Below are 15,926 nucleotides of genomic sequence, written 5' to 3'. Positions count from 1 at the left end.
AAAAAAAAAAAAAAGAAGCTTATTTTGATAATAAAAAATATATTTTTATTGTAATAAATAAAATTTTGATAAGCTAAACACTTCAATTATTAAGAGAAAAGTAAGAGAAAACTGATGATTTACAATTCATATAGTATCAAAATCTTTAATTTAAAACGAGGTATCAGATTCGAGAATTCATTATAATTAATCTTTTATTAACTTAAAAAAAGGCTATTCAGGGAAAAAAAAAAAAAAACAATCAATCGACACATCACTTTTTTAAACTAAATATTACTTCTTTCCCTAGAGTTGAGTTGTGGGTCATTTTAAAGGTAATTTGAAGCTCAAATTTATGTTTTTTTAACTAAAATAATATTTTGTATTACAAATTTAATTCTTTAGGCAACACTTAAATTGAATTATCTGCGGTAAGTTTGATCAAGTTGATTTTTTAAATAAATTTATTGTTTTTTAATATGATAAAAATAAAATTACAAATACACAATATGTGCACTGAAGATCGTATGATTGTTTATTTTCCCGTAGAAATAAAAAGAACCGATTACTGTACGATAAGTTCCGATGATTTTCCCGTCTTCACAGCAATGAGACAAAGACTTGATTCTTTTTGCTGCGCCTGAATTTACCATGAATTGGTACTTTATATTCTCTCAAACTCTGCGTTGCCTGTTTTGGTTTCATTCTGTTTTCAAAACTTGATGAATAATGCATCATCCCTTCTTTGTGTACTGTATCTTTTTATAATCTTTGGCCCTATACTTTTTTTAGCTGTGATATTATAATTTGTTTGTGATGAAGAGTAGAATTGCCATTTTGGGCATACGATGATCTTTATGAAGGTTGCGTCGTAACTGTTTTAGTGTGAGTTCCACCTGTTCGTACAATTTCCTCAACCAGTATGGTAATGTTAATCGACGTTTGTTTATTTGGTGTTTCTTTTTCTTTTTCTTTTTTTTTTTCCTGGGTTCTATGATAAAAAGAAATATTTTCACGTAACACTGAAAAGAATTTATCTTCATTGTCCCTTATTGGGGGGCCATTGCATGCTTCAACTATGGAGTATCTGTACAAAGTAAAACATGTAAACTAGGAAAAGATTCAAAATTTTCTACCATACATGAACAGTACAGAAGAAGATGATGATGTAGAATAAGAGGAGAATGTGGGTGGAAAGTAATGGCATGTACATTTCATATTGTGCACTGCATTTGTAAGTTGAATGTCGAATTTGGTGCAAAATATGCAGTACCTTCCTCGTGATAAGTCATCTTCCTTGTCATCTTCATCATCATCCGAAGTCTTATCTTCAATGTCTGCTATCGCCTCAAATTTTCCATCATACCTTACATAACTGAACGCATAACTTGGAAATATAAGCCCTATAAATTGGTCCACGTGCTTGTTGCACTGATCCCTCCATTGTTTGCAGAACGCAAGAGGTGCAATGACTAATGCTGCCCCAAACCCATATCCCAAACCAGTGAGTATGAATTGCCAATCAAATTCTGTTATAATTGAACTACTCAATACCTCCTCTGCTACTGGTGGGGAAACCTCACAGGCTGTGTTCGAAGGGAACCCACATAGGCCTGTGTTTCCTATGTAGCTTTCTTCAGTAAATGTTTGTAATTGAGGGCCCGAGGGGATTCTTCCAAATAGCTTATTGTAGGACAAATTCAAGAATGAAAGGAATGTCAGACTTGCTAGCTCATCTGGTATCATTCCTGTCAGCTGGTTTCTTGAAAGGTCAAGTGATCCGAGCCCTGTTAAGTTTCCTATTGATTTTGGAATTGTTCCTGTGAGACTATTGTGTGATAAGTTGAGAACGTAAAGTGAACTGAGTTGTCCTACTGCTTCAGGAATCTCCCCTCGAAAATTATTGACCGAGAAATCAATCGATGTGAAGATAGTCAAAATCTTGACAAGCTCCAACTCTAGTCCTTTGATGGTTACTGTCACTGTGTCCTGGTAATATAAATTGGCCAGTTTCAGATAGTCAAAGCCTATGTGGCCTGACCCATCACTTTCCTGCATCATTCTTCTCCAACTTGAAAAGCAGGATGAATTCAGATACTCAACGAAGTTGTTAGAAGCTATATCGATGATTTGAAGATTTGGCCAGCTCTGGTTTACCTCAGGACATGAGATACCTCCATGAAATTTGTTGGAGCGCAAGACAAGAACACGCAAGCTAGATGATGTTTGTAGCATGCATGGGAATGCATCATAAATATTGTTGTTTCCAACATTCATGACTTCTAAAGATGTGCATTTGGCCAAGGATACTGGAATTTTCCCTTCCAAATTGTTTCTGCTGAGGTCTAGAGTTTTAAGGCCACAACTGATAGAAAAACTATCAGGGATATCACCACTAATGTTGTTTCTACCAAGATTCAGTACTCCAAGACTCTTGTTATTTCTTAAGAGACAGGGTGGTATACTACCACTCAGTAAGTTGCCAGATAGGTCAAGAACTTGAAGGTTACTTGCACTACAAAGGGATGTAGGAACCAATCCAGTAATGCTATTATTTGCCAATGACAAAAAAGAAGCAAAGCGAGTGAAATTGCCAATATCATCTGGGATAGGTTGTTGAAAGCTATTACTCGAGTAATCTACATATATAACTGATTTTGGGGGAGTTGGAATCTCACCATGGAGTTGGTTTGAGTGCAAGTCTAGCATGTAAAGCGTACTCGGCATATTGTATGGCATTTGTAGACCAACCAGATTATTGTAAGAAAGATTCAAATGCGTGAGTTGTCCATTTCCAATTTCCCAAATCCAATTAGGTATTTCTCCGCTAATAAGATTATTTGATAGGTCCAAAAAAGTCAATTTTGTTTGGTTCCTCAGATCAGGAAAGTTTTTCAGCTTACAGGAGGCCAAATTTAACCTGCATAGACTTGAATTTGTGGTTCTTACTTCAACTGTCAAGTTGTTGTAACCAAGCTCCAGCCTTGCAAGATTAGGAATCGTTTCCAGCTGTATAGTGCCACTGAAGGAGTTGAAAGAAAGTGATAGAACATTAAGCATTCCAAGTTTAAAAAATGACCTGGGAATGGGACCTTCTAACATATTACTGGTCAAATCTAGTGTATCGAGGTTGGAGGACTTTGCGGTGGAAAATTCTTGGACTTGATCACTAAATTGGTTATTAGAGAGCTGAAGTTTCTGCAGTGAAGGGAGACTGAAGAGAGACGAGGGAATGCTACCATTGAGTGAATTGAAACCCAAATTTAAAAATGCCAGATTTGTGAGACCTTCAAAATGCCTGGAAGAAATCGATCCCATAAGTTTATTATAACTGAGGTCTATGTATTCAAGTTTCTTGGACATTTGAAATGGCGGGATTGAACCGGTGAACGAGTTGAACGAGAAATCCACATTAACCAGTTCTGTTAAGTTTGTTATTGTGGATGGAATCGGTCCAATGAAATTGCAATTAGACAGGACTAGCATGGACAACATTCCAAGATTGCCTATGGAATCTGGTAATGTTCCTGAGAAGTTAGTGTAGCTGAGAATTATAGTCCTAAAAGATCCAATCTGAGGAAACTGGGGTATGGTGCCCTTGAGTAACACATTGTTTGATAGATCAAGATTCTGTAGAGTGGATAGCCGGAAGGTCATCTCGGGAAAGGAACCATGCAAAGAGCAAGAGCTGAGACTCAAGGTGGACAAATTTGAAAACTTTGTGAGAGTATCTGGAACTGTTGATGACAAATTGTTCCTGTCAAGACGTAGAACTGAAAGAAAACGAAGCTGTGAAAGAGAATCCAAGGGACCTGAGAGACCACAGTTCCGCAAGCTTAAATTTCTTAAATCGGGTAAAGATGAAGATAAAGCTTGAAACCAATCGCTTGCTGAAGCTGAAATCACGACACCGTCAAGATTGAGTTCTATAAGGGAAGTGAGATTTTGAACAAGCACCGTCAAATTTGGATTCTTGAGTGTTAAGGGATGAAGAAAGTCTGGAAAGAAGGTGGAGAGATCGAGACTGACCAAGCTCTTTAATGTGGATAATTCAATGGGAATCTGTCCGCCAAAACCAGCATTTGACAGATTCAAGAATACCAAGTTAGTGAGATTCTGAATCACTTTTGGAATCTGAATATTTTTGAACCTGTTGCCTGCCAAATTTAGCTTCTCTAGATTTTTAAGACTGAAAAGACTCGAGTCCTCGATCCCACCTGAAATTGACTCACCATCGAGCTCCAAACTTATCACATGTCCTTTGCTATCACAAGCTACCCCATCCCATTTGCAGCAGTCTACATTCTGGTTCCAATTCACCAGCCTTCTTGAAATTTCCGACTTGTAAACAAGGCTGCTGTTCAAATGCAACAGCAATGCTTTTTGATAATTCAAACACTGGCCAGAAACCCAAGAAACCGACAGAATTCGGAACAAGAACAACAACAGAACCCATGGAAGGAGTAGAATTCTCATTAGACCGAGTACTCCGACACACACTTGAGCCTATCAAGCAAACAATATGTAAAATTACTGCCCATCAACTTCAACTCTCTAACCTTGCAGGATTCAAGCCAAAAAAACAATTCATTCACGGCTACGAAATAGAGGAGACTTGGGATCGAGGGATGCAGGAAACTAAGAAGGGAATAAAGGAGAGTGGTCAACAAAGAGCTGTTTTATTTTCTTATAATATATGAGTTTCGACAGATACTTTCCACGCGTTTTTGTCTCCCACTCTGTATTTTGTGGGCTGGATTGACTTTGGCGGCACATTTGTACGTGACAGTGAATCAAATAAAGATTTTCCATTTTTATATATTTGAATTATGTGTTTGGTGGGGTTGGATTTTTTAACCTTCATTATCTCACTTGTATTGCAATCTTCTTGTCTTTATTGAACACAGACAAATACAAAGGTATATATCACAAAAACTCCATTGTCTCAATTATAAATTTTGTTAGAAATTTTGTTAGATTGATTTTCGTTCCGATCTGATTTATTTCACATCAAATATGAATTGGATCGATCCGGCTCAAAAGAAACTTAATCCATACATATTATTTCCACGTGTCTTCCAAATATTATGAGAATTATCAGTACGAATGATGATTTCATATCTTCTAAGTATCTTAGATATAAAATATACACGAAAATACTTTTTTTTTAGGGAAAAAACAAAATAAAGACGAGTCATCCTCCATCACGACTTGAAATCGAAAAGCGTGATTACCGTGTTTGGTCTACTACCACAGACAAAGGTAGCCCACAATTCAAGTTGCATTTGAAATCATAAGTATGAATGGACATATCCTTTGTATTAAAATAAATAACATATATTGGCTCAATAATCGATTGCATTTAAAAAAAACTTCTTTATTCCAAAAAAGAAAAATCAATAACATTTGACCTCACAAGTTTTGAAGATTAACACAAGTTTAAATCACAGTGAAGAATGAATATAAACTAAATAAAAGTTAGCTCCAAGTCTGTATGATCTCTATTGATTTACCTCTAGACGAATCACGAGGAAGACCGTCTCCTCGAGTAGGAGTGGGAAAATATTTCGAAATACCGAAATACCGTACCGAAATTACCGAAAAAATCAATATACCGAAAATTTCCGTACCGAAATTTTCGGTATCGATATCGGTACATAATTATTATTTTTTTTTGGTATTTATATCGAAATACCGAAAATAATTTTTTTATTATTTTTTTAAACATTTAAGTTCGATCGGTATACCGACAAAATTTTCGGTGTCGGTACTGTATCCGGTACGAACTTTTTTATATCAAAAATTCGGTATACCGAATGTGCGGTATATCGAATTTTCGGTATTGATATGAAATTTTTCTACACCGATATTTACGGTACGATATACGGTACCGTAGTTCGATACGGTATACCGTACCGTACCCACCCCTATTCTCGTGGATTAGTTGAGTTACAAAAAATAATAATAATTTTTTTTACCATGCATAACTTTTATTTAAGATGGTATTAATTATGAAAAGAGAAAGTTCATAAAATATAATGATAAATGTGTTGTAATCAAAATGTTCAATTACAATTTTGTGTAATGAAATTATTTATCACATAATCATGAATGAAAATGACAATATTACCTCTAATATATTTAATTTAGTAATATAATTTAATTATTAAAAATTGTGCCATTGTAATTCACCAACTAACCATACATTTTAATCAATCAAAAAATAAATAATATTATTTATCAATTATTATTCTACATCTTATTCATATACTTTAATGATTTTATTCAATCTCATCAACTCAACCAATCGCAACTGAATAGAATTACTTTCTTTTAGTAGTTTGCTCCAAATCAAAGTGGTAAGCATTTGAAAATTTCATTGATACTGTTACGTAACCCAGCAATTTAAATTTCATTCGGGTGGGAACCTTTGTTTATTTTCCTTTTTTTTTTATTAAAATCAATTGTAATTAAGTCCAAAAACGGGTAAAGAAAAAGGAAAAAAAAGGAGACATCTGCTTACCAATTTCCTATAGCTTTCCTAACCTATTTTTCTAGGATTGGTCGATTTTAAAATGTAAATACTTTACCTTAATTTTGGTCTTTTGGCCTTCTTTTATAATGCAAAAAACTACCACCAATATAAATGCATCCAATGGATAAGTGATAACTAATTGGTGAGCAGAGAGTTGTATATGATTAATGTATAACATATGACTGGATTATAATACCTATAATAAGAAATGTTCTATTTTCATCATTTCGTTAATCTCTCCGTCATTATATTTCAAAATATATTATATTCTTATTTTATTTCATTCGATCATACGAGTATATGCTCTTCAAGTTCCAATATAATGCAATAATATATACTGAAACTAAACAAAGCTTGTTTCCTATAGCTAAGATTTTAGGCAACCCTGTTAAACTTGATGAGATTACCGCCGATGGTACTCGAGGATCTTTTGCTAGAGTATGTGTTGAGATTGATGTTCTCCAGGCTCGTCAGGAGCGTATCTGGGTAGGTTGGGGTGCGCATAGTCAGGTTGTGGAGGTGGTCTATGAGCAAGTTCCCCATTATTGTTCTCATTGCCAGTTATTGGGCCATTCACTTGATTTTTGCTCTCGTAATGGAAAGTTTCCTCGCCAGCGCCGGACCCGGCCTCATGGGAAGGGTGTTGCCTCAGATTCCCCGATTCCGTTTCCTACCGCGTCTGCTCAGGCTATTCCTTCTGATCTGGCCCAGTCCAGTGACACTGATTTTCCAGAGCAGGTTGTTAAGAGTCCCTGGCGTCGGCCTGTTGTGAGAAAAGATCCGAGTCGACCTATTTCCACGAAGAATTATTACGAGGTGCTGCAGGATTTGCCTTCTGAGTCAGGTCCTGGTGAGACATCGGGTACTGTCAAAACCCGTCCCTACAGGGTTAAGTCACTTCTTAGTAAGCTCGCGGTAGAGGGGAATGCTGCGGCACGTTATCTGTATATGCCAGCTACAGCTTCGGCCCGCTCGTCTAAATCCAAATCTATAGTTGATCTAGTGCCTTCTTCTGTTACAGATGTTCCTACACCTGTGGATGTTCCGGTTCCCGTGGTAGATGTTTCTCTTGCTGTCCAGGATCCTGTGAGTGATCCTCCAGTTTCTATTGCATTGCCTGTGGGTACTCCTGTTTCTACACCATTGTGTTCATTGGAGTTTGATTCGGGTAGTGTTGGTGGTGTGACACCTATGCTTACTTCTTCTATGACGGAGTCTTTATCTTTACCTCTTCCTGGACGTACGCGCTCCCAGCAGAGAAGGTATTATCGTAATAAGGCGCTTCAGTCGAGTTTGCCCTATGGGCGTCCTCCTGAATCTGGTTGATCTTGTTTTTCCGTCTTCTTTGGGCGTCAGTGGTGGGCGTTCACTTCAGAGTTCTCCTTGCCCACCCTTTTGTTCTATTTTGTTTGATGTATTCCAGGGCACCCTTTGGTTTGTTGGTTTTTTGTTTTGCTGTATTTTGGGTTGCCTTGTTGTAGTATGTCTTCACTTATGTTTTGATGTCATGGTTGTATAGCTTTTCCGGAGGTCTTGGCCTAGTCCCCCTCCCGTCAGGCTTTATTTGTACTGCTCTTTTGTTGTATAAAAATAAAACTTTGTTAAAAAAAAAAAAAAACTTCTTTTTGTACCGTGGATATTTCCTTGTAACAAATTGGTCTCGGTTGGACGGTTGGTCTTCTGTCGCTCATTCTTTGTCCAAAGCCAATCTTTTTGTTTAATATCGGTTGAAACTTCCAAATATGTAAGAGACTTCATTTTTATGTATAATTTTACAAAGTTCTTTTATAGAAAAGTACTTCAAATAAGGTAAAACTAACAATAATTTAATAAGAAAATTAATAAATAAATATTAGCATATAATAATAAGATTGAGATTAAGAAATGAACTTATATTTCATTTCTTTCTCATTCTTTACAATACATATTGATACCCCTTTAAGGGCCTGGATCATCATTGACCCGGGATATCAATTGGAAAGCCCAGAATAGAGGTCAGCTTCCCGGGCATTTCACTTCCACCCGGACACTTCTCTTCTTCCCGGGCAGTTATCATAGCCCGAGCTCCTATACAAGTACCCGGGTAATCGACTACCCGGGCCACCTCGAGAATTGAACCACACTCGAGTATGATTGATACAGGCCGTCTAATATGTCAGAACAACTTGGGCTAGTGTCCTAGAAGTCATCAGAAACTAGGGTATGGGCAACCGACTTGCCATACTTAGTAGGTGGCACCGGAATCGAGATACCTACCTCATTTTCTACTATAAATAGCAGGTATACTTCTCATTTTAAGGATTCTGAAAATCTTTAAAACTCTTAAGCATTATACATATTTTTTCCAAAATATTGTTTCTGTTCATCTTCAACCTGCTGACTTTAGCATCGGAATGGCTACGCCGGACACCCTTCCGGCGCCCATTCACGAGTTCTTTTATTGTTTGCAGGTGCTATTGAAGACATTATCCTCACTCAAATTCTCAAACATTATAAATTATTGATTTGATCCGGTGGAGCACCCGACCCTGCTTACTCATTTCACCCGGATCGCATCATTGGCGCCGTCTGTGGGAAGCTTGAGATTAAGGCGTTGATATGGCTCATACTCGAAGAACTAACCAAGAAAATTCCCGGGCTCATGGGGATAATACGCGTGCTTCGGGGCAAGGTGGTGGTGTTCCTCCAACAGAACCCAATCTTATTACCATGATCCCGGAGGAGTTGGCTAGAATAATCTCCGAAGCGGTGGAGAAGGCTGTGGCCAGGAGAGAAACTTCTCATCAAGTTACACCACCCGGAGGGGGGCAAGTTAATGAACAGGAGCAGGAGCAGGAGCAAGAGCAAGAGTTGAGGGAGGAGAAAGTGAGAGGAGAGGATGAGGAGTCTAGTGCTGGATCCAAATCACCCACCGTGGCTGAGAAGTTGTTGGAACTAAGGCAGAAAATGAAGGTTCTGGAATGGCAGTTGGAGAGTCGTAGTATTTCTCGAGCTACTGCTAAGGGTTGCCCATTTGCTGATATCATTGTCCGGGACCTCTTCCCGGAAACTTCAAATCCGCCAAAGTAAAAGATTACAATGGCAATGCGGATCCTGATGAGCACCTAGCCCGGTTTGAGAACATGGCTATGTTACACTGTTATACAGATCGAATCAAGTGTAAAGTGTTCCTCACTACTTTGTGGACTCAGGTCAAAGGTGGTTTGAGGAACTGACTCCTCAGAGTATTAATTCATTTAAAGACTTCCAGAAGGTGTTCCTACACCACTTCAGTAGTAGCAAAAAATACAAGAAGACTGCTTTTAGTCTTTTCGAAGTTAAGCAGAGCCCGGATGAAAGTTTGAGGGCTTATATCAAAAGATTTAATAGAGTGGCTTTGGATGTACCTACTTGCGCTACTGAAACAAAAACCACGGCATTCGCACAAGGCTTGAGGGAGGGTGAATTTTTCAAATCGTTAACCAAAAAAGTGCCCGGGGATTTCGAGGACTTATTATCCCGTGCAGAAAAATACATTATCATGGAAGAGACTCAGAAACAGAAAAGGGAAGCTGTTAAGAGGGAGAGAGGAGACCGGGTGTCCAAGCCCGAGGAGAGAGGACAGAAGAGGGGTAATTCAGGGCATTTTTCTCAGCACGTGCCATTAAAGATTGCCCGGGAAAGGGAAGTTCAAGAATGTAGCAGAGACCTGGCCCCGGACCATCAATTGCCCCGGCCAGAGAAGAGAGGATTCTGTTCTCTCCACAAAGTGTGCTACCATAACACCGAAGATTGCAAGACATTGAAAGGAAATTATGTCCTACCTTCCATCCCCGGACCCAGTCACAATCACAGAAAGCCGAAATTGCCACCCTGAACCACTCGGCAGCCAGAGTCCAGCGCCAGGGGAAGAGATATGAGGAATGTACCGAGAGGAGAGCCCGAGCCCGAGCTTAAAGAGAAAACGAATTTACCCCCTGCTACGGGGTTGATAAAAATGATATCAGGAGGCTCTATTGACGGAGACTCCAACCGGGCGAGGAAGTCGAGGAGCAGGGAGGAGTGTATGGAGGTAGATGGAATGAGAAGGAGCGAGGCAATAATCAGTTTTGGCCCAGAGGATTTAAAGGGGGTGAATCTACCCCACAATGATGCTCTGGTTATCCAAGCCCGGGTGGCAAATTATGACATTCTGAGAGTCTTTGTTGACTCAGGCAGCTCTGTAAATGTAATTTTTAAAGATGCCTTTGTGCAGATGGACTTGCAGGGTTATCATTTGGAAGCTGTGGAAACTGCCCTTTTTGGCTTTGCTGGCCATGTGGTATACCCCGAAGGGGAGATTGTCTTACCATTAACCCTGGGCTCCCAGGATCTCAAGAAACAGTAATGAATTCTTTCACTGTGGTGGACTCCTCATCATCTTATAACATCATACTAGGAAGGCCGGCCATGAATGAGTTGAGGGCTGTGGCATCTACCTACCATCAAAAGATAAAGTTTGCTGTGGGAGCCCGGGTAGGAGAACTCCGAGGAGACCAGTCCTCTTCCCGAAAATGCTATGTGGAAGCAGTCCGGGCGTATCAGAGCAAATCCAAGAGAGAAGGGAAGAAAGCTAGAATGGTGAAGTAGGAGGAAGAGTGGTGGAGAAAGGAGAGGTGCATTTTGTCGCAGAGGAGGAGCAGGAGATGATAGAAGTCGGACCAGGCCAACAAATCCGGGTGGCTCGGGACCTCAGTGCATCCACCCAGGTTAGTTTGATTAACTGTTTAAAAGCTAATATTCATGTGTTTGCCTGGTCCCAACAGGAGTTGGCGGGGATCTCTCCCCTGATATCGGAGCACCAACTGAATATTCTCCCCGGATCTCACCCGATAAAGCAAAAAAAGAGACACTTTGGTCTTGAAAAGCACAGAGTTGTTGATGAGCAAATAAAAGAGCTTCTGAAAGCCGGCCACATTCGGGAAATTCAATTCCCTACATGGCTCTCGAATGTGGTATTAGTGCCCAAATCTACCGGGATGTGGCTCATGTGTGTAAACTTCCGCGATCTCAATAAGGCTTGTCCCAAGGATCATTATCCTCTGCCCCGTATTGATCAATTGGTGGATTCCACCTCGGGCTTCGAATTACTGAGTTTCATGGACGCATACCAGGAGTATCATCAAATCCTCCTGGCCAAGAGTGATCAGGATAAAGCCAGCTTCATCACCTCGGGAGGTACATTTTGTTATATTATAATGCCTTTCGGGTTAAAGAATGCAGAAGCTACTTACCAGCGTTTGATGAACAAAGTCTTCGAGAAGCAACTGGGACAAAACGTGGAAGTCTATGTGGATGATATCCTAGGTAAGACCCGGGAGGTTGCCAGCTTTATTGTCGATCTAGAAGAAACCTTTGCCACTCTCGTGCATTACGGAATCAAACTTAACCCGGCCAAGTGCATTTTTGGCGTAAAGAGTGGCAAATTCTTGGGATTCATAGTGACAGATCGGGGGATTGAGGTGAATCAGGATAAAGTCAAATCCGTGCTGTGCATGCCATCTCCTCGATCTGTCAAAGAGGTACAGAAGCTGACCGGGAGGATTGCTTCCCTCTCTCGATTTATTTCCCGATCAGCACACAGGAGTTATCCTTTCTTTCAAGTCTTGAGGAAGGCCCAACAATTTGGATGAGATGATAAATGTGAACAGGCCTTCCAGGACTTGAAGATCCATCTTGTAGAGCTCCCTGTGTTGGTGAAACCAGAGCCCGGGGAGAAATTATTTGTTTATCTATCCACCACAGAGTATGCTGTCAGCTCGGTTCTAATAAAAGAAGAAGGCTCCGATCAAAAGCCTGTTTATCATGTCAGCCATGCTCTGAGAGGACCCGAGCTCCTGTACAGTGAAGTGGAGAAGATTGCTTTGGCCTTGATCATGACTGCCCGGAAGCTAAGGCCTTACTTCCTGTCACATCGAATAATTGTCCTGACTAATAGTCCTTTAGGCAGGATCATAACTCATTCTGAAGTATCTGGGCGAATGATCAAATGGGCAGTAGAATTAGGAGAGTATGATATCGAATACAAACCGCGGGTGGCCATCAAAGCACAAGCCTTATCAGACTTTCTATCCGAGATGGTGCAGCCCGATGAAGAGGAAGTATGGAGGGTGTTTGTGGATGGGGCCTCTAGCCTTGCGGGATGTGGAGTAGGGGTTGTAATAATATCTCCTCCAGGAGAGAAGATTAAATTAGCTTTAAGGATTGATTCCCGGGTGACTAACAATGAAGCCGAATATGAAGCTGTCCTTGCCGGAATCCGAGCTGCTCAAGAGATTGGAGCTTCCCGTGTTATTTTGTATTCTGATTCACAATTAATCACTCAACAGATAAAGGGTGCTTATGAATCTAAGGATGACAGGATGCTCAAATATTTACAGCTCATAAAAACCCAGGCAACAATCTTTGTGGATTGGAGTATCGAACAAATACCTCGGGAGGAAAATGGAGAGGCGGACGCTCTGGCAAAAATGGTTGCTTCATTATCAGAAGTCAGCACCCGGGAAGTCTTGCATGTTTCCCGGTTGATCCTTTCCACCGAGGAAGAAATGTTACCAGTGCCCGAGGACTCATGGATGACACCATTGATCAAATTCATTACAACAAATGAATTACCTGAAGACAGAACTCGGGCTCAAAAAATCAAGAGACAAGCCCCCAGGTTTGTTCTCTTAAATAAAATCTTATACAGAAGATCATTCCAGGGACCTTTATTAAAATGCTTATCTGAAGGAGAAGTCGATTATGTCCTCCGAGAAATACATGAGGGATGTTGCGCTGAGCATCTCGGGGGAATGGCTTTGACCCGGAAGACAATGCTTGCCGGGTTCTGGTGGCCAACTCTTAGCCAAGATTCTGCTCGAGTGGTCCAGACTTGTGAGGGATGTCAACATCACTCAAACTTCCAGCACAGTCCGGCCACTCCCATGAAGCTTATCTGGGCATCTTGCCCCTTGATCAATGGGGCATGGATATTGTGGGTCCTTTCCCAACTACCCGGGCTCAAAAGAAGTTATTTCTGGTGGCTGTGGATTACTTTCCAAAGGGATAGAAGCCGAGCCATTGGCTAAAATCACTGAACATGAAGTATTGAAATTTTTGTGGAAGAACATTGTGTGCCGGTTTGGAGTGCCCAGAAGACTAATCTCAGATAATGGGAGACAATTTCAGGACAAAGAAATTACATCTTGGTGTCATGAAATGAAAATCACTCAGTCTTTTACTTCTGTTGCCTACCCTCAAGCTAATGGTCGAACAGAAGTTATTAACAGAATTATTGTACAAACATTGAAAACCAGGCTACAAGGCAAGGGAAAAGACTGGGTGGAAGAATTACCCAGTGTTCTCTGGGCGTACAGAACTACTCCCCGAGCACCTACTCAAGAAACTCCCTTCAACTTGGTATATGGTTCTGAAGCAGTCCTGCCTGTTGAAATTGGGCAAACTTCTCCCCGGGTAGAATCTTACCCAGACAGCAATGATCAAAGTCGGGCCATGGAATTGGATTTGGTAGAAGAGAGAAGAGATCGAGCAATAATTCGAATGGAAGCATACCGAGGTCGGGTCATGAAATCATACAATAAAAAGGTCCGAGTTCGAGATTTTCAAATAGGGGATTTAGTCATGAAAAAAGTTAATCCTGCCGGGGATGTTGGGAAACTAGAAGCTCGGTGGGAAGGACCTTATAAAATTACCCGGAGGGTTAGCTCGGGATCTTTTTATTTAGAAGACACGCAAGGACGCTCTCTCAAAAGGCCTTGGAATGTATTTAATTTAAAGCAGTACTATGCTTAACAGATGTAATTGATTGGTTGAAGATATAATGAAAGATCTGTTTTTCTCAGAGAGAAGTATTATATTATTTGTCATATCTTAGACTCGAGAAGAACCAATCTAAAAGCCCAGGGCACTACACCCTGGCTCGGGGAACCACACCTCGATCATTCACAAGTTCCGGGACATGTTCTCCGACCCAAGGCTCCGCACCTTGGTTCTAAAAGCCCAGGGCACTACACCCTGGCTCGGGAACCACACCTCGACCATTCACAAGTCCCGGGACATGTTCCCCGGCCCGAGGGTTAATCCGCCCTAATTATTCTTAACCCGACATGATCCACGCTAGGGACATTCATTCGTTACGAAAATATGTGTTTTTCTTATCTAAATTGTTTACGAAGAAGTCCCGGTTAGTTCTCAACACTTGAAATATTTTCTTGATGTTTACATAAAAACAATGATATTACTTGGGTATTGAAAGATTAATCGAGACACTATTGAAGGAAAGAATTTGTTCATTAAAAACCCGAGGGCAGGAATTACAGAAATAAAGAAAAAAGAAAATACAACCCTAGTCGATATCAATATGGTCGGATCCTGGCTCGTCTTCTTGGTTTTCCTCCTCACCATCCTTGGGAAGGGATGCAATAGCCATGCCAAAATCAGGAAAATTTTCCTTATCCTGGGGTAAGAGTCCAGCTCCCTCAAATTGTTCCCGGCACTTGTCGACACCGGTCTTGAAAAGAGGGTAAGCTTTATCTACCACGGCCTTCTTGAACTCAGGAGAGTGAAGGAAGGAAGCTTGCCACTTATCCTTATTATACTCCGCCAGGGACAAAGCACTCTCGGCCTTCTCTGCCCGGGATTGTTGAACTTCTATCTGCTCGGATAGAGAATGGTTTCTCGACTCCGAGACAGACAGGGCACCTCGCAGATTCTCCTCTCGAATGGCAGCTTCGTTGAGGTCTTCCCGAGACTTGTCTAGTGCCGTGTGAGCCGACTCCAAGGAAGAGCTTGCCACTCTCCGTGCAGTTGATCTTGGATTTCTTGGGCAGCCCGGGTTTGTTGGACTTTCTTTGTAGCCGCCGCCGCCACTTCCTCAAAGGCCGAGATCATCATTTGGGCAGCCTGTACAAGGAAAGTTAATAAAAGAAAGGAGAAATGAAGGAAAAGAGAATAAAGAAAAGACTTACAGATAGGAATCGGTTGGATCCCTCAAGGAACCGAGCACCAGGCCCGGGATTCTTCAAAAGGCATCTTCTTCAGGAGTGAGCATATGTTTTAAGTGCCGAATGCCTGTTGAAGTAGCCCCCTCCAGGAAGATGTTGGGCCAGGTGGGTTGATCGATCAGAAGAGGCTCTTGGGGAGGCTCCTCTGTAGGTTGTCGTTGGGGAGGAGTGGTTGACGAGCTCTGCCCCTCTTCCTTGTTAGATTCACCCAGAATCCGCTCCGGGCTTGTGACAGCCTTTCGCTTTCTCTGGATGAGGGGAATGTGGTCTTCGGGGTCTTCCCGGGATAAATCTCGGGTCACCTCTTCTTGCTGGGCTTCCACCCGAATAAGAGAGAGGATTAATAGAGATTATAAAGTACAGATGAATGACAAACTAAGAAGACATGA

The 15,926-nt window shown here is 40.9% G+C and overlaps 1 protein-coding gene across 1 annotated transcript; it reads right to left on the bottom strand.

The window, feature by feature from the left end:
• Window positions 1–1,002: 1,002 nt before the first annotated feature.
• LOC140962444 (receptor-like protein 7) lies at window positions 1,003–4,776 on the bottom strand. The gene has a single exon (XM_073421336.1). It carries the CDS (start codon window positions 4,453–4,455, stop codon window positions 1,102–1,104), a length of 3,354 nt encoding a protein of 1,117 aa, XP_073277437.1. The 5' UTR covers window positions 4,456–4,776; the 3' UTR covers window positions 1,003–1,101.
• Window positions 4,777–15,926: the final 11,150 nt, after the last annotated feature.

The sequence above is a fragment of the Primulina huaijiensis genome, chromosome 17 (assembly GCF_012295235.1).
Source record: "Primulina huaijiensis isolate GDHJ02 chromosome 17, ASM1229523v2, whole genome shotgun sequence".
In the NCBI taxonomy this organism is placed as follows: Eukaryota; Viridiplantae; Streptophyta; class Magnoliopsida; order Lamiales; family Gesneriaceae; genus Primulina; species Primulina huaijiensis.
Note: the sequence above shows the minus strand (reverse complement) of the source record. Positions and strands in the feature narration are given on the sequence as shown.